The sequence below is a fragment of the Stigmatopora argus genome, chromosome 1 (genome assembly GCF_051989625.1).
Source record: "Stigmatopora argus isolate UIUO_Sarg chromosome 1, RoL_Sarg_1.0, whole genome shotgun sequence".
Lineage (NCBI taxonomy): Eukaryota > Metazoa > Chordata > Actinopteri > Syngnathiformes > Syngnathidae > Stigmatopora > Stigmatopora argus.
Window position 1 is genome coordinate 3625080 of NC_135387.1, and position 18272 is coordinate 3643351.

The 18272-nt window shown below is 40.3% G+C and overlaps 1 protein-coding gene across 5 annotated transcripts in view; it reads left to right on the forward strand.

The window, feature by feature from the left end:
- The first annotated feature begins 2006 nt into the window (after nt 1-2006).
- Nucleotides 2007-18272, forward strand: part of aaas (achalasia, adrenocortical insufficiency, alacrimia) — a 56333-nt gene continuing 40067 nt past the window's right edge. For 3 of the 5 annotated variants that reach the window (XR_013300769.1, XR_013300778.1, XR_013300760.1), the window contains exons 1-7: nt 2007-2507; nt 5441-5571; nt 10968-11023; nt 11099-11190; nt 11296-11342; nt 11708-11806; nt 11892-12035. Coding sequence is in view for 2 of the 5 variants with exons in the window: in XM_077604012.1 (XP_077460138.1) it covers nt 2397-2507; nt 5441-5571; nt 10968-11023; nt 11099-11190; nt 11296-11342; nt 11708-11806; nt 11892-12035 (680 nt within the window). In the remaining 3 variants the exon portion in view is untranslated. The remainder of the gene's footprint in view (nt 2508-5440; nt 5572-10967; nt 11024-11098; nt 11191-11295; nt 11343-11707; nt 11807-11891; nt 12036-18272) is intronic. The other 2 variants (XM_077604092.1, XM_077604012.1) reach the window with 2 other exon arrangements.

The window sequence follows — 18272 nt, forward strand, 5'->3', positions numbered from 1 at the left end:
TTAAGGGATATATTAATGATGGTTCAGAATGAATGAATTATTCATTTATTCATTCATCTTCCATACCGCCCATCCTCGTAAGGGTTGCTGGGGGTGCCAGAGCCTATCCCAGATGATTTCAGGCGAAAGGCAGACTACACCATAGACTAGTCAGTCAGCCGTAGGGCACAGAGAGAGACAAATGACCGTCCGCACTCACAATTATACCGCCACCAGCAGGAATCGAGCCCGTGCTTGTCCGCGCCAAAGTCAGGCGAGTGAACCTCTACACCATGAGGCGGCTCATTAATGATAATATATACATGTCATATATAAGATTATAGCCAAAGGCTAATTTCCATCGTTAGTCCCTTGTGCAGGTTGACGTTTAAGACACAAGATGTAATGAATAAGCGAATACAGGACATAAGATTGGGCGGCCCGGTAGATGAGTGGTTAGCGCGTCAGCCTCACAGTGGTAGGCCTGGGTTCAAATCATGTTCTCCCCAGACCTGCGTTGGTTTTCTCTGGGTATTCTGGTTTTCTCCCACATTCCAAACACATGCATGGTAGGCCGATTGGACACTCTAAATTGCCCCTAGGTATGACTATGCGCGTGAATGGTTGTTTTTCTCCTTGTGCCCTGCGATTGGTGTTTTCAGCGAATTCAGGGTGTCCCCCGCCACTGGCCTGAAGTCAGCTGGGATAGGCTCCAGCACCCCCGCGACCCTAGTGAGGATAAAGCGGTTCAGAAAATGAGATGAGAGGACATAAGACTAGAAAGCAGCATAGAAACAATTAGACATTCACAAATACAGTACAGGTATGGGCAGTGTTGTGATCACAATGTTGTTCATCCACAGCCAGGCTTTAAGATGATTGGCAAAGAGCTTCAGCGACGGGAGTTCACATATGGTAATTGGTTTTGAGTTCCAGGTATGTGAAGCACAAACAGAGAGGGTGCTTTGGGTAAACGCACTCTTTCTGATGGGAACTACAAAGTCACCTCTACAACCATCTCTTGTTGACCATCAGATTGTGTTGAGATATAACCAAAATTTGTTATCCAAAATTAAACCTGGGGAAACCAGTTCCCTTTCAGTTGTTCAGTGGATAGGTGGGAGACTTGCATTTACAGAACAAGAGTGATAAGACAGTGACGAATGTTTTTTTCTTGAAGATACACATATGCGCCTGTTTGCCTGCGTAAAGTCAACAAACTATAATGAAGCCACCTTATTTTACAAAATCTTCCAACACAAAGCTCCTCCTCCACTGCAAGATTTTGTACAAAAAAAATCCTACACATCACCAAGGGCTGGCTCCAGAGGTGACTGTGTAGTTCCCTTCAAAAAGAATGGCATTGAGCCAAAGCACCTTTTCTGTCCGTGCCACACAGACCTGGAACTCAATACCAATTAACATACATGAACTCCTCATGTGCTGTCCCTTATTAAATAAATCAAACTCATAAAAACAATCCAAATAATGTGACTTAATGACTGGCCTATCTCCAACTGTCTTAGCCCCATATCGAAATAAAACCTGAGCTGAATAGACCGTATGGAAACAATTGTGTATGCGAGCAGGTGTCCTCCTGTCTAGAATTTGCGGAACACAATGTAAGTATCCAAAGTAGCACGATAACTGCTGCTTGCTTGTTTTTTGAAAAAAAAATCCCTGTTGGTGGCCAGGCTCAGGAAAAAAATGAAACAAAGAAAAAAAATTCAAAAACAATCTTCAAAAAAATTATCTGAAAAAATGGAGGTGCGGAAAAACTATTCAAAAAAACACACCCAGAAAATGATTTTTTAGAAAAACAGTTTTAAAAAATAATTAATAAAAAAAAGGCTCCAAAAATAAATTACATTGAAAAACTGCCTGGGCTTTTTTATTTTTTAAAGTGAATGCAATACGCTTCCGTAATAAACTAATTTAAATATTCAACGATGAGTGAATATCTATCGGTCAATGACAGACAATAAATAGCTCGGCGTTCGTTAGTCACTATGCAATGCTAGCCAGAACCAGAAGAGGGTGTAGTTGTAGATAATGAATTGCACAAAGCTGGAATGTTTGTACCTCTTGGCGACCCGTATGCCCTAGCTTCCACGGCGGGATTCAATACAACCAATTCAAGTGTCGAATTATATTTTGAGAGTCAAGAAGTTAATTAATCTTTGTAAGAAAATTAGCGATCGACATTTGACGGGTGGGAACGTAAGTTAAATGACGTCTGACGCAGAAGGCAAAGTGCTGACATCATTGCAGTTGGAGACAATCTGCCAGTGCTAATTTTGTTTGGTTAGCAGCAAAGTAATAGCATTTGGACTTGGTGTGGGACAGCTGTAACACGCGATTTCTTTTTTTGTTAAACATTATTTACACTTCAGGCTTTGTTCCCTGCCTCGCAAAAGATGTGCTCTCTTGCTTTATTCCCTCCTCCGCTTCCCCCCGGACAGACGACATTTTGCGAGTCGAACAACGAGCTCCTGACGGGCAGTAACGCCGAGCAACTTCTGCAGCAGGTCTACTTTCATTTTATTACTTAAAATAACCTAACATGTGATGTTGGTTACAGTTTAATATAATTTAAATACATAATGGCAAAACAACAACAGTAATCGGTCAGCTACAATTGTTTATTTGAATTTATGCAATTTTTACGATGATGTGTGTGTTTGTGTTAATTCCAAATTGTCTGTTAGCTTCCTTTCATTGTTTTTCCCCCTGGTTGCACTGCTTCCAGATGTGTTTTCATATTGAAGCATTTAACCAATCACATTTCAGCCATTATTTGTTGCCAGGGTCAGAAATCTGCCTCAAGGCCTTCACAATCAGTTCTGCAGGCTCTGCTGCATTAAACAAGCGTTGATAAGACTGTTGCTTTAACCAATCAGATTTCGAGTTTGCAACACCACAATGCCTTGTCGCAGGCGTAGGGATACGTCATCGCTTTCACTAACTATGATTGGCTAGTGATTAGCCAGAGCTACCAAACTGTATCTGGAGCGAGCTGCACAAGCAAATATATTGTTGTGTTGATTTAAAGCCATTTTCAAGACGGACTATGCCAGAAATACGACAGGACAGACTCGACTTTCAGCATTAGCTTCGATGGCGATAGAAAAGAAGGAAGAAAGAAATGAGGATAGATATTGTGTACAGTTAAAAATGATTTTTGGTGAGTAAAATATGGCTATATTGCTAAATAATATTTCAATTGTGGGCCCGGTTCTGATATCTGAAAATCTCCAGTGTTTGTATTTAAGCTCCAGTGTTTGTATTTAATCACTAAATGCTGCTAGGATGTGGATTTTACCCCATTTTAGTGCAATTTATGCCGTTTTGACATTGACGTCCATCGCTGTCTTTTCCCGGGGAAATCACCCCCCTGGCCCGGTTGTAATGTCCCAAAAGCTCCTTTATTTGTATTTAATCATGAACTGCTGCTAGGAAGTGGATTTTACCCCATTTTTGTGCATTGATTTATTGATTATTTTTTATGTGTCGCAGGTGTAGCTACAGTAGAGGTTTTATAGCCATAAAATAGTTTTTGAGGGTTGGATTGATTCGTTGAAGGCGCTACGAGAAAATGCACGGACTGCCACTGTGTATGTATTTGTATGTGTATGTATTTGTGTGCGTGTACGTGTAGTTTGTTATCTTACGTGTTAGCACAAAACTTCAATGGCGATCCGCTGCAAAGAATACATGCTATTTACTAGATTCTGCTTGATCCAAAACATCTTCACTGCTCTCTTCCTCTTCTGGCAGCATCTTTTACCTCGTCTTTGCTAGCGTGCCGTAAATGGTCATAGCCTGTGTAACCATGCTACTTATGTCCCCGGCGTTTGAAGGAAGAACGGTGTTGGACTCTGGCCAGCTTAGAAAATGCAGACACGTACTGCTCGGCGACACTTAGTGACGTACACGTACACGACGTTTCGTGTACGTGTGTACGTGTGTGCGTGTATGCTTTTGTGCGTGTGTGCGTGTGTGCGTGTGTGCGCGTGTGCGCATGTATATACAGTGGTACCTCGAGATACGAGCTTAATTCGTTCCGGGACTGAGCTCGTATGTCGATTTACTCGTATCTCAAATCACATTTCCCATATAAATTAATTAAATACAAATTAATATGTTCCCAACCTCTGAAAAAACACCAAAAAACAGGATATTACAATAGAAAAACATTTTTATTGGTTGTAATTCACCATCTACTAACAGAATGAAAAAATAACTAGTGGTTATGATCTTTGATCATAAAATTAGGCATTATTTTATACAACGGGGGGTTCGTGGATAGGGGAGAGAGAGCGAGAGAGAGTCACTTGACGGATGCGCTCGTAACGTAACATAAAACTAGTGGTTATGGTGTTTAATAATAAAATGAGGGATTATTTTATACAACGGGGAGTTTGTGGCCAGGGGAGAGAGAGAGAGTCACTTGAGAAATGTGCTCGTAACGTAACATAAACTTTAAATTTAACTTAAATTGACTTAGATTCCGATACACACGCTTAAAAAAGTTTTAATCTTACGTTACACTAAATTTAAACCTTCTTGTGCAATAACCAAGGCAAAGCGGTTCATGTATTCCGACGTGGCTGTCGGGGCGAACTTCCTGTTTCTCCATACGTATTGACGAGCCAGCTCAGTCACCCCGTACACTAATGTTTTTCGATTATTTTGTGCTTAATATTGATTGTCATCATAAGCCTATTCTTTGCACTACCCTTCATTGCACCGGCTTGCTTTGGATCCATTGCGTTTCCCTTAATTCTGAACTGACTATTGCAACAACAACAAAAATCACGGAAAAAATGCAACACTCCCCAGTGCTCGTAGAGATCTTTGCGCGAGGGAGATGCGGCGAGAGAGACAGCGCGGTGAAATCATAAGTAGCGGCCTGGCCAACTGTCTCAAATGCTCGTATCTCAAGGTAAATATTTGCTCGGAATTTTACTCGTATCTCAAATTGTCCATGGCGAGGTATTGCTGCACTGGATGAATTAATTCCTTATGATATTGACCCTAATTATGTGCTTTTGATTCATACAGTAGCTCAGAATTACCACGTGTGATGATTTTTTTTCCCCTTCAAAGTAGCATTTGTACTCCCTATTAAAACTATGAATATGGAGGTGAAAATTGTGAATCAGGGGGCGGCTTATACACGAGAAATTGTAAAGTTCAACGATTTTAAGGCAATTTTAAGGGTGCAGCTTATATGGGAGAAAATACTGTACTTGTGGTGCTCCAGCTAGTACATGCTGACTGACTGATGGAACGATCACATGGCAACAAGAGAATAGAAAGTACATGGACAGCATGATAGCAGATTGTGAAAATGTGCAGATCATTCTAGGTGTGACATCATCTGTTTGGAGATGTTTTAGTGGGCGGAGCCAAGGTAGGTTGTTTTTCTTCTAATGTCTATCCTGTATGTTCTCAATAGGAGTCAAGTCCTCAGACTTTGTATTTCCCACGAGAGTCCCTGAAGCTACACAGTCGTACGGAGAACAGCAGCAGCAAAGCAGCATTCCTGGACCACTCGGAAACATTGTGGATGAGGAGTGCAGCAGTTTGGTATGGATTTTGGACAGTTTCGAGCGTGATATGCATGCAACACAGATTTGATCACCTGGCTCGCAGTTTTATTCTGATAATATCTTTGAGAAACTTGTCAAGGTGTATGGAAAAGAAAAAACATTTAGAACAATCAGACAATTTACTTGTAAGTAATTAGATATATTAAATATCGATAAAATGATAACAATAATTATCATCAAATGATTTTTGTCAACAATAATAATAAACACTTAAAAATAGATAAATTTGAACTGCAAATTACACCATCCGAACACCACAAAGAACGGGAGTGCTGATTTGAAGTGAAGTGAATTTTGTTTAAATTTATTTATTTTTATATTCATTCATCTTCCATATCGCCCATCTTCGAAAGGGTTGCGGGGGTTGCTGAAGTTTAACCCAGTTGTCTTTGGGCGAAAGGCAGACTACACCCTAGACTAGTCGCCAGTCAGTCATAGGGCACACGGAGACAAACGACCATCCGCACTCCCAATCATACCGCCGCCTGCGGGAATCAGGCCACGTCTGCCTGCAACGAAGTCAGGGGAGTGAATCTCTACACCGAGGTGGCTTATTTTTACATTTTTAAATAATTTTTAGGCTCTTGAAAATGTGAAAATCCACGCTGAAACTCGCAAACGGATGCAACTCCCGTCTTTCGTTTGCTACTAGGACTCGGCACAGAATTTTTTAATTTTTTTAAGTTCATAAAAATGTGAAAATCCACGCTGAAACTCGTAACCAGAAGCCACTCTTGCTACTAGGACTCAAAACTGAAGAATATAACAAAACAAATTTTCCATATGTCTGGGCATACACACTCCCTGAGCATACTGAGGACCAGTGTGAGCAACATCAGAAGTGCTCACTATGGCCCTCTAATTTTTTATATTTCTGGGCATACAGAACCTCCCTGAGTACACTGAGGACCAGTGTGAGCAACATCAGAAGTGCTCGCTATAGCCACACACCAGTATCACACCTGCTATCATATTTCTACTACCCATAAATGAGCTAGTCATAGTAACATTTACCGTATTTACTCGCATATAAGCCGTTTTTGTCGAATAAAAAATATGATAACTGAATCGAGGGTACGGCTTATTTGAGCAAAAACACAACATGCAAAAAACTCCAAATTGACGGCGCCGTGACACGATGACGTCACGACAAAATGGCGCCGTTGCGTCGGCGCGTGACGTCATGACGCAAGAGAATGTGGCCGATATTTATTTCAAAATAGAGAAAAGATAAACAGATAAAAGGCTAAACTAAATTTATTTTGACGTCCCTATGAATGAAATTCAAGATAAAAAAAGTATACATATCTTGCATAAAATGGGAACAAAACTCACGTTCCTGTCACTGCCCGCTTGGGGCCAATGTTCCCTCTAAGCTGCGCGCGTGCAGCCTAAAGACGTTTTGCCGACGGACGTTTGACAGACGGACAGGTCGCCGAATGAACGTTCGTTCAAACAGCGTTTAATGATTAAATACAAATACTAGTATTTGTTAGTTTAATGATTAAATACAAATACTAGTATTTGTTAGTTTAATGATTAAATACAAATACTAGTATTTGTTAGTTTAATGATTAAATACAAATACTAGTATTTGTTAGTTTAATGATTAAATACAAATACTAGTATTTGTTAGTTTAATGATTAAATACAAATACTAGTACCGTAATTACTCGAATATAACACGCAGGTTTTTGCTATATAATTAATTCCAATAGTTGGGGGTGCGTGTTATAATCAAGAACTAAAATAAATTACAAATTTTCGATCGGAAAAAGCATTGTCAAACTCACTTTGACGCACGGATTTTACGTCATCTCGTACAGCTGACGCACGGATTTTACGTCATCTCCTAAAGCCGACGCATGGATTTTACGTCATCTCGTAAACCCGATCGAAAATCGGAAAGCCGAGACCACCACTGCCCCCCTCTAGCCTCGTACTCGTCTCAGTTCACCCTCTTTCAGTTCAGTGTTATAATCAATAACTAAAATAAATTACAAATTTTCGATCGAAAAAAGCATTGTCAAACTCACTTTGACGCACGGATTTTACGTCATCTCGTAAAGACGGCGCACGGATTTTACGTCATCTCGTAATTTCGATCGAAAATCGGAAAGCCGAGACCACCACTCCCCCCCTCTAGCCTCCTACTCGTCTCAGTTCACCCTCTCTCAGTTCAGTGTTATAATCAATAACTAAAATAAATTACAAATTTTCGATCGAAAAAAGCATTGTCAAACTCACTTTGACGCACGGATTTTACGTCATCTCGTAAAGACGGCGCACGGATTTTACGTCATCTCGTAATTTCGATCGAAAATCGGAAAGCCGAGACCACCACTCCCCCCCCCCCCCTCTAGCCTCCTACTCGTCTCAGTTCACCCTCTCTCAGTTCAGTGTTATAATCAATAACTAAAATAAATTACAAATTTTCGATCGAAAAAAGCATTGTCAAACTCACTTTGACGCACGGATTTTACGTCATCTCGTAAAGACGGCGCACGGATTTTACGTCATCTCGTAATTTCGATCGAAAATCGGAAAGCCGAGACCACCACTCCCCCCCTCTAGCCTCCTACTCGTCTCAGTTCACCCTCTCTCAGTTCAGTGTTATAATCAATAACTAAAATAAATTACAAATTTTCGATCGAAAAAAGCATTGTCAAACTCACTTTGACGCATGGATTTTACGTCATCTCGTAAAGCCAATCGGATGATGTGTTTTGGGAGGAAGAGGAAGTGGATGAAGGAAGCGTGTACGTTGATAGGATTCTCAACGAAGAGATGTATGAGAGGACAGACAAAGAGAGAGAGGAACTCTTCATTTGAAGGATTCTAATGAATAAATTTGTTTGAACAAAACAATCGTGAAACGAAGAAAAAAAGGTAAGATTTCTGATTTTCGTCAGCGGGAAATTTTAGGTGCGCACTATATTCGAGTACTGCGTTTTTCCAGATTTTTTTTGCCCAAAATGACCTGCGTGTTATTTTCGAGTGCGCGTTATATTCGAGTAATTACGGTAATTGTATTTAATCATTAACCGCTATTTTCAGCTGGATTTGACCGAATTTGAGAGCATTTTGAGCCGTTTGGCGAATGGACGTATATGGAAGTTTTTTTGCCTCCATCGCGACATCATTGCGACATTTTACCGAGGAATTCACTTCCCTGCGCTCGGTTCTAATGTCCAAAGACCTCCAGTATTTGTATTTAATCATTAAACGCTGTTTTCGGCTGGATTTGACCGAATTTGAGAGCATTTTGAGCCGTTTGGCGAATGGACGTATATAGACGTTTTTTTTGCCTCCATCGCGACATTATCGCGACATTTTACCGAGGAATTCACTTCCCTGGGCTCGGTTCTAATGTCCAAAGAGCTCCAGTATTTGTATTTAATCATTAAACGTGAATTTGAGAGCATTTTGAGCCGTTTGGCGAATGGACGTATATAGACGTTTTTTTGCCTCCATTGCGACATCATCGTGGCATTTTACCGAGGAATTCACTTCTCTGGGCTTGGTTCTAATGTCCAAAGAGCTCCAGTATTTGTATTCAATCATTAAATGCTGTTTTAGGATGGATTTGACCCGATCGCTGTCATTTTACGGCTCGGTTCTGCTACATCTGCCCGCCCAAGAGTGCTTATTCCCGGGCTGCCATGCCCGCCCAAGAGTGCTTATTCCCGGGCTGCCATGCCCGCCCAAGAGTGCTTATTCCCGGGCTGCCATTGATGGTAGACTAACATTGATTTTTACTATAATTTGGACAACGCCGGCGGCGGGCCGGATTAAAAATCCTAACGGGCCGTATATGGCCCGCGGCCCAAGGTTGAAAAACTTGTACACACGATCCGGGGGCGGGGCGAGCACGCGAGTCCCGTTTCGGCGAAACCTCCGTTCGGCGGAACGTCCATTCGGCGACCTGCCCGTCTGTCAAACGTCCGTCGGCGAAAGGTCTTTAGGCGAATCATCCGAGTACCGATGATGTCGCTCACACTGGTACTCAGTGCGCTCAGGGAGGTTGTCTTTCTGCCCAGACCAACGAAAAATTAGAGGGAACATTGCTTGGGGCACAGCCATCTTACCTAGGTTCTGGGCAGCCATCTTACATAGGGCGGCACCCTCTAAACCTATAGTTAAATGTGCTCTGACTGGCCAGACGCGAGTAGCCTTGATTTTGAAATAAAACAAAATTCCAACTTGACTTTTTTTTTATTTTATTTCTTGTTCGGAAGTGACAACTATTGGAGTAATATGAACCATCGAAAGAATTGAGATATTTTGACATTAGAAGCAATTTGGCTGCCACAACATCTTAAACTTCTGGTGGAAAAAAATGTAATTTCTGTAATTAGAAAGCATCAGGTTCTCATCAAGATTGACATTTCTTTTTTCAAATTGAATAATTTGATATTTTGCATTAACAAAGACAGTCATATTAATTTCCTTATGATATTGAACCTAATGTGCTTTTGATTCATACAGTATCTCAGAAATACTTGTAATGATTTTTCTTAAGATTTTCCCTTCAAAATAACACATTTGTACTCCTATTAAAGACATGAATGGAGGTGAAAATTGGGAAGCAGGAGGCGCCTTATACGCGAGAAATTGTAAAATTAAAAAAATTCAAGGCAACTTTCAGGGTGCAGCTTATAAGTGAGAAATTGTGAAATTAAAAAAATTCAAGGCAATTTTCAGGGTGTGGCTTATATGCACGGGCGGCTTATATGCGAGTAAATACGATAAGTCTGTCCTGATGTTTTTGCTGGAGAGAAATTCTTTGCATTATGCTGTACTTTTTCAATAGTTTGCAAAAAACAATATTTCAATTGATGTACAAACATGATCATAACAGTTTAATTTACATTTTCCTTTTTGTTTACATTTTATATCGATTTTGCGTGAATTCATTCACCCCGGAAATACTCCGGAAATGGGGTCGACAGAGGTTGGCAGCTCTGGGAATAGCAGACAAATACATCTTGAAAAATATTGAAGCACAAAAAAATTAAACAAAACAAGGGATTTGTTCATACAAATGCCTCTGTAAACATATAAGAAACATTATCCTGAATGTAATCAAGAAATGGTTTCCATGTTTATTCAAAGACATTATTATTGGATACTGCAAAAGGCAAGTTAGTTAGCTCGAAAGTCCTCTTTAAATAATTTTAAGAACTCACTTTCCAAGGGTATACAATCTGTATTTAATTGTGAGAGCTGACCATAAGTTATTTATTGTTTTGGTTTTTGTATTGTGTATTCAAGGTGTCATGGACAAAAGAGAGCTTGTTCTCAGTTGACCTCTCTGAATAAATAAATACAATTGTAATGTCATAACTACAAGCCTCTTTCTTTTGCTTTCAGGCGGGATAGTGGTTTAACAGGCTTACTGAAGGAAATCACCAATTCTCATGAAGAGGGTATGCGATTTGTTATGAATGGTTGACATATTCAGTAATCTGGAGGTTTGTGAAGCCTATTGCTCTCTCCTACAGTGCCTAAATGGATGTCCGTGAGTTCTGGCTGCATCCTGGCTTTGCTGCAGATGATCACTTCCTTTCGCAGTTCCTTGTTTCCTCACCTCACTGTAAGCTCTGCCTTATAATTCAAGTAGTTATTGTGAGATCACAGAATGATGTTATGTTTTCAGCATGAGATTGACATGTGATTCTATTTTTCTTGTGGTCTGCAGTTAAGCAGCGAGGACATGATCGCAGAGTTTTCACAGTTGCTGAATTGGTGAGTGGACTGGCATTTGGTCATATGAGAGGAGTTCAATGTGTGTCCTCAGGAAAATAAGATACAACGGTGCATTTCCATTAGATTCAGAATAGGTTATCAATATGCATATAAGCAATGCGGTGTTAGTGGGGGGTAAATGATGGGCAGAATCTATCAGTGAGTGAACAGAGTAACATGTTTTGCCTAGAACTGGCACATTGAAAAATTTTCGTGGAAAAAAGGGTAGTTTTGGTTTCCCTTTAATCATCACTTCCTATCAACTCTTAGGTATTCAGCAGCAGCCATCTGTCTCGTCTAGAAATTAAGTAAGAAAAAAAATGTTGTTTTGTAAGAATTACCATGTCATCCATCCGCTTTGTCAGGTCAGACTGTGTGGTGCGAGCCTTTGCCTGGCATCCTCATACTGATAAGTTTGCTGTCGCCCTATTGGATGACTCAATTAAGATCTACAATCCCAAAAGGTGATGAAGCTCCATTCTCCAAAGTGTAGCCAAAACATAAAACAAGCAATTTACTAGGTTTGTCTTTGTTTGAAATGATTTTTAGTGCTACAACGCCCACCCTGAAGCACCGTCTCCAGAGGAATGTTGCAGCAGCGCAGTGGAAGCCGCTTTGTGCATCCGGACTAGCTGTGGCTTGCCAGAATGGTATACTGGTATGGCATGTGGATCCCTGCTCGCTGTCAACCAGGCATGTAAATTTGAATTTGATTTTTTTCCCCTCATCTTTCCTTTATTTTAGAGCATTTCAGCAATGCCTCTGCACCATTTGAACAAGTGACACATCTTACTTCCTAGTGGTAAAAGGGCATCACAAGTTGGTTTTTTTTTCCCCCCACATAGCTGCCCTACATCAATCCTTGGCGTTCTATTCCTCTAACAATACACTAATGTTGGGTTCAAACACCAGACATTTGTTTCACCAACCTGAAAAGAAGGAAATCACAGAGAATTTGAGTTAACTTTATTTAAAAAATGAGAGGTTCAGAGACTGCCCCTGTCACAGACCTCCAAAAACACTCTGAAGAAAATCTCCCCTCGCCTATTCTCTTATTGTGTTTTGGGAGTGTCCAAGTTACAGGAAGTTTCAAGCTGATCACAGGAGAGATAGTTCTCTCCCAGTTACAAAAGGTTCTTTGATCATGACCATATGCCCCTTCGAGATAACATCTTTACAGTCACCCTCCTGATACCCTGAAACCCTCACACAATAGTTCAAAAAGACAGGCGTCGGCCCCCCTGGGTAGTTCCTCTAAGGTGAAACTTTCCAGGGCCCAAGACATCCCCAATTCTATTAACTAACATTTCAACAGTTATACCAGAATCAGGATAACTTATATAAAATAATTCCAACATAACCCTCCTGTTTATCCAGATTCTGTTATAAAATATCATCATCCATAACCTCTTCTTTTCAGATTTTCACATTACAGGATCACAAAAATAACAGAAAACGTTACACTCAGAAGTCAACAAGGCATAGTGTTTAGCATCTGGGAACATGTCAGGCAGTCCAATGAACTGCATTTCCTCCTCATCCCCAGATGCGTCGGCGTCGTCGTCATCCCGTGGTTCGCCTCCAGATGTCAATAAGGCATACATTTCTGATTTGACTGGTTGTATAGCATTTGTTATTAACCTTTCACATAACGCACGAATACAGGGAATGCAGCAACATCCACAAGTTGTGAGAATGGCAGCAAAAACAGCGATTGACATTAAAACTGATACAATTAACTGTTTGTACTCGCCAAACATGCTACCAAATTCACCCCACATTGAGGTGTCGATTCCAGAATGTTCTTTCATCTTGCTGTTGAGGGATCGAAGGCCCTCCAGGGCCTTGGTTAAACTCCCGTCAGCTGCTGTATTGTTAGGGATGAACGTGCAGCATTGGTCGCCAAAGATGGAGCACACGCCACCTTTCTCTGCCAGGAGCATGTCAACAGCAATTCTGTTCTGGAAGGCCATCAAAGGAGGTCACCGACAACTGTTCATGGATGGCTGCAAACCCTTCCTCCGTCCTGTTCTGGAGTCGTGCAATTTGGTCAGCGAGTTTATACTCATCTGGTACACCGCAGGGAACCCCGATGTTGTTGATGTAGATTGGGTCCCCGTCCAAGAGCGGACCGCTTGGCTCTGCCTTTCCCGTGATGAGGCAGGACGTTTCCTGCACTTGTTTTCCAACTCGAGTCTCTGTGGGCGGGGCGTTCAGATACGCCCAGGCTGTCACTGACAGTCCAGTCACTGTGATGTGGATGGCAACAGCTTTCACTGTGGCTTCTGTATAGAGGTGCAAAGTCTATGGGAGGTCAGGGTTAAGTGAGGGGTGCTCGTGGCTGGTGAGTAGACGTCAGATGAGTTTCTTCACGGACAAGGGTTTTGACACCGTCCGACTTAGTCCACTCAGAGTCACCTGTCTCGAACTCTTGACCTGAATCGACTTTGACTTTTCAGCGATCTTTGCTGCTGTGGAGGTTGGTGAGTTGGGCCACGAATGGGTCTTCCCATCGTGGAGAGAACCAGGACTTCATTTTTATGACTCGGATCAGGATCCAGTCACCTGGCTACACCACCTCCTGCAAGATAGACAAAAGATCACGGCACCTTACATGTTCTTTGGATAGTTTCTCTCCTTCATCTTCCCATAAAGGAAGTTGAAATGGTCTTCCAATAACTATCTCAAAAAGTGTTAATCTCGAGCTAGTTCTACCAGTTGTTTTGCCATGTTTTGCACTATGCTGTTTGAAAAATGAGCTCCATGATGATTCTGGAGATCCCATGTTCTTTACAGATCAATAAAATAACAAATTAAACAGTTCCTACAAAAATTTTAAAATAGGTATTTATACCTCTTTACCATACCTCCCCCCTGTTGAGACATTTATGGCTCAATTATGGAATGCATTTTTGGTAGGTACGGTAGGCCTTTAGCTTTGTACAGTTCGTCTGCTCACTGTTCTTGAGATCGGCTCAGTTTTGTTGTTGTGTATGCTGCTGTGTTCTGTCGTTGTCTTTAACACGTGCTTAACATTCATCATTATGTTTGTGAAAATTTAAAATACCTTATCAGTCAAAATTAAACATGCTAGCTGATATTCTATTTTGAACACTGCTTCCTTGTTAAGATCAAAACCCATATTTGTTTTTTCCTCTTTCCTACAATTACACAAATTAACTAATCATACTAAGAATAGGAAAAATACAAAAAGCAAACCAGGCTGCTTTCTCCCCAGGAAAACAGCTTTCCCGTTATCTGTAACAGTTTAGATTCACATCAATTAATATTCAGAAACAAAATGCACACATTTATAATTCTAAATAGAATTGAACCCAGTAAAATGTAACCACCCCTTGTTTGTCAGGGTCAATATTTTTAGCATAATTGTATCTTTTAGAGCAATTAAAGCCCATTACTTTTAAAATGCATACTAATCAAGTCTCAATTCATTTAACAATGTGTATTGCGTTGCATATTAACCTCAGTGTTTTTTAATTCAAAATATCCCAAACTAGTAGTCTTATTATCAAATGTAACATTCCATTGTCTTCGGAGTTTGCCAATCATCTCCTATAAAACTTTCTTAATCAATATTTTTCAATAGTCAGGCATAAAATTAAATTCTAGTTACATTTCTATCCATTGTAGTTTCTCTTTTCTCTCTAAGTGTTTACTTTAAAAATATGTAAGAAGATCTAGTCACAATTGAAACTTTAACTATCTGTAAGAAGGTGTAGTCTCAATTGAAACGCTTTTTTATATGGAGACAATAAAACCAATACAAAAAGTTCCTCATGGCTTACAGCATTGCTCCCCGAGCAATAATCTTTCCAATCAATATTGGAGTGCTTGCCATTTTGTCTGATTACGTCAAAAAGTTTATCTTACCTGTCTCATCATACGTTTCAACTGAGAGAACCTTCTTACAGAGCACAAAATGGATCCGCTATTTTCATGTCTGCTGGTTTGGTCAGGAACATTTCACTCTCATCCCGGGTTGCTCATCATGTTTCCTGTTGAGAAATGCAATCTCCCTCTGCCAACCCAAAATTAATGCGTTTCCTTAAAGTTTTTTCTTTTATGCAGACATATGATTAGCCTCATCCTCCAATTCCAATCGTGTAGTGAATAATGGTGTTTGGTATATTCCACTAAATTAGATTTCCATATTTTTTTTTTTTCTTTCTTTCGGAACGAAATATGGAAACTTTTGTCAATTCAGTCAATTATTCTGTTAACACAATTTGGATGCCATTATCACAATAAATCAATAGTACTTTGGAATTTGGTATCAAGCACTGTCTTTTCAGTGCTCCTAAATTTTGCATAGCAGATTTGTTTCTCCACTTCAAATTTCACGTTTGGAGTACTGCTGCTTTTACCATTAAAATTTCATTGGACTAAACAATTTTCCATAATTTTCATCAAAATTTGATTTCAAATTTCTAAATCATTTTCCACCTTGATATCTGATTGATTATATCTTGATGGTCGGCCAATTAGAAACACAAAAAGACAAACAATTTATCTAAATTTACCTAATAATTTGGATAAATGCCATTTCTGCATTGTTTTCATGTTTGATATCATTAATAATTTGGATGATTCTTAATACTTGAGTCTAAATCGCAAATCACTCTCATATTTCTAAAACCCAATAGTTAAAGCTCTGGCTTAATTCCTATCCGCTCTAAGAAAGCAGTTTTATTTAAAATAAGAGCCATTTTCTGTGCTCACTATTACCTCAATTACAATTTAGGGAAAATAACCTTTCACTAGGCATTTCCTAATATAAATTTTAGTGTTTAATAAAAGACCCATAATTTTTCCACTAATATATCATAACACTATCAACTATCTCTGTCTCTCTTGTGGTAGTCTTTCCTGCCCTTTGTCTTTGGTGTGAAGGGAGCAGTAAGCTGTATGGGCGAAGCCCCCTCCCCTCTCCTTTTGTTTGCAAAGAGTGTGCTTAGCTTGAGGGGGGTCTGCATCTGTGAAGGGGGGCTTCACCACCTTTTTTATCTATCTATTCCCCTTACTTTTGTTAACCATTTGTTTTGCTACCTCCTGTTTTAGTCGTGTGCTATCATGTCGTCGCTGTGCGCGGGGAGGGTTGCCCCCGCATTCCCTGGCTATGTGGCCCTCTTTGCCGCACGACCAGCAGGCCCCCTTTCCCCCCCCTCGTCGTCGTGCTCCCCGCTTGCGTGTGGAGCCTCCTACGAGGAGAGCTGAAGAGGGACCACTGTTTTTTAACAGGCCTAATATAGTTATCTCTTCTCCTCTTTTTTGTTTAACTACTTTCTCAACCTCTTCTATTTGCCCTGCTATTCGCAACCACGCTTTGGTTTGATCATAACCTTGTTTTTGCATTTTACTTCGTTTTTTGTTACACGATTTTTCGATTTTTTGTTGTAGTTCACGGATATCTTTTATTATTAGTCTACCAGTGAACCCATATTTTTTTACCCAATAACGCAAGGATTCCACCGCGTCGGGATCCTCTCTATGAACTATCTTCCAGTCTTTAGACGCAAGTTCCGAGAGGAATTCCTCTTTTTTACTTGTTTTACTCTGTACTTTACCCATTTTTGAATAAAATTTAGTCCCAGTGGGTCTTTGCACCTATAGTGCACTAACACTGGGTTTAGACAACAGGATGTCGATAAATTCCTTTAGTGGTAAACTCACTTCAACCTTTTCAGGCGGAGTCTCATGTCTACATACATCCACTAAAGGTCGACATTTGTCTCCTGTTGTTTGATATGAGATACAAATCACCAAATGGTAAAATGTATTTCCATACACACTTTTTTGCACGTTCACTCCTTTTAATTCACTTCTTTATTTCTCTTTAACCAGGACTCTATCCTTTTTTTTTTCTCTTTAACCAGGACTCTATCCTTTTTTTCACTTTTCATTCAATACACCCAGAACTCCACTATCCGTCACAGATTTTTCCTATTCAATACATCCTGGATTTCGCTTTCCTTTACAGAATTTAATTAGTGTGCTAAAACTAAGGGTGTCTGTCCGCCTGCGAAAGTTTGTTGTTTGAATTTGACCTCTGTACGCATGTGGAATTTTGTTGTTTGAATTTTTTTACCTGATAGGGCCCTAGGATTCTCAGGGTTTTCATTTAATCAGGACTCCGCTATCCTTTACAGAGTTTAATTAGTCTTTCTCAACTAAGGGGGTCTGTTACGCCTACGGATTTAATTTTACAGAGTTTAATTAGTCTTTTCCAACTAAAGGGGTCTGTTACGCCTTCATTCATTCCTTTTTTCTCATTCATTCCTTTTTTTAAATAAAATTCACTCACGATTCTCTGCGTCCTCGGTATCCCTTCAACCTTTGGACCCCAGCCCGTAAGGAAGAAACAGTCCTGGAAAAGGATCTTTATGCTGTGGCCACAGACTTTTCTGGATCTTGCTCACCCGCTGGGATCGTCCGGTATCTTGGAATCCGGCTCGAAGGACCAATTAAATGTTGGGTTCAAACACCAGACATTTGTTTCACCAACCTGAAAAGAAGGAAATCACAGAGAATTTGAGTTAACTTTATTTAAAAAATGAGAGGTTCAGAGACTGCCCCTGTCACAGACCTCCAAAAACACTCTGAAGAAAATCTCCCCTCGCCTATTCTCTTATTGTGTTTTGGGAGTGTCCAAGTTACAGGAAGTTTCAAGCTGATCACAGGAGAGATAGTTCTCTCCCAGTTACAAAAGGTTCTTTGATCATGACCATATGCCCCTTCGAGATAACATCTTTACAGTCACCCTCCTGATACCCTGAAACCCTCACACAATAGTTCAAAAAGACAGGCGTCGGCCCCCCTGGGTAGTTCCTCTAAGGTGAAACTTTCCAGGGCCCAAGACATCCCCAATTCTATTAACTAACATTTCAACAGTTATACCAGAATCAGGATAAC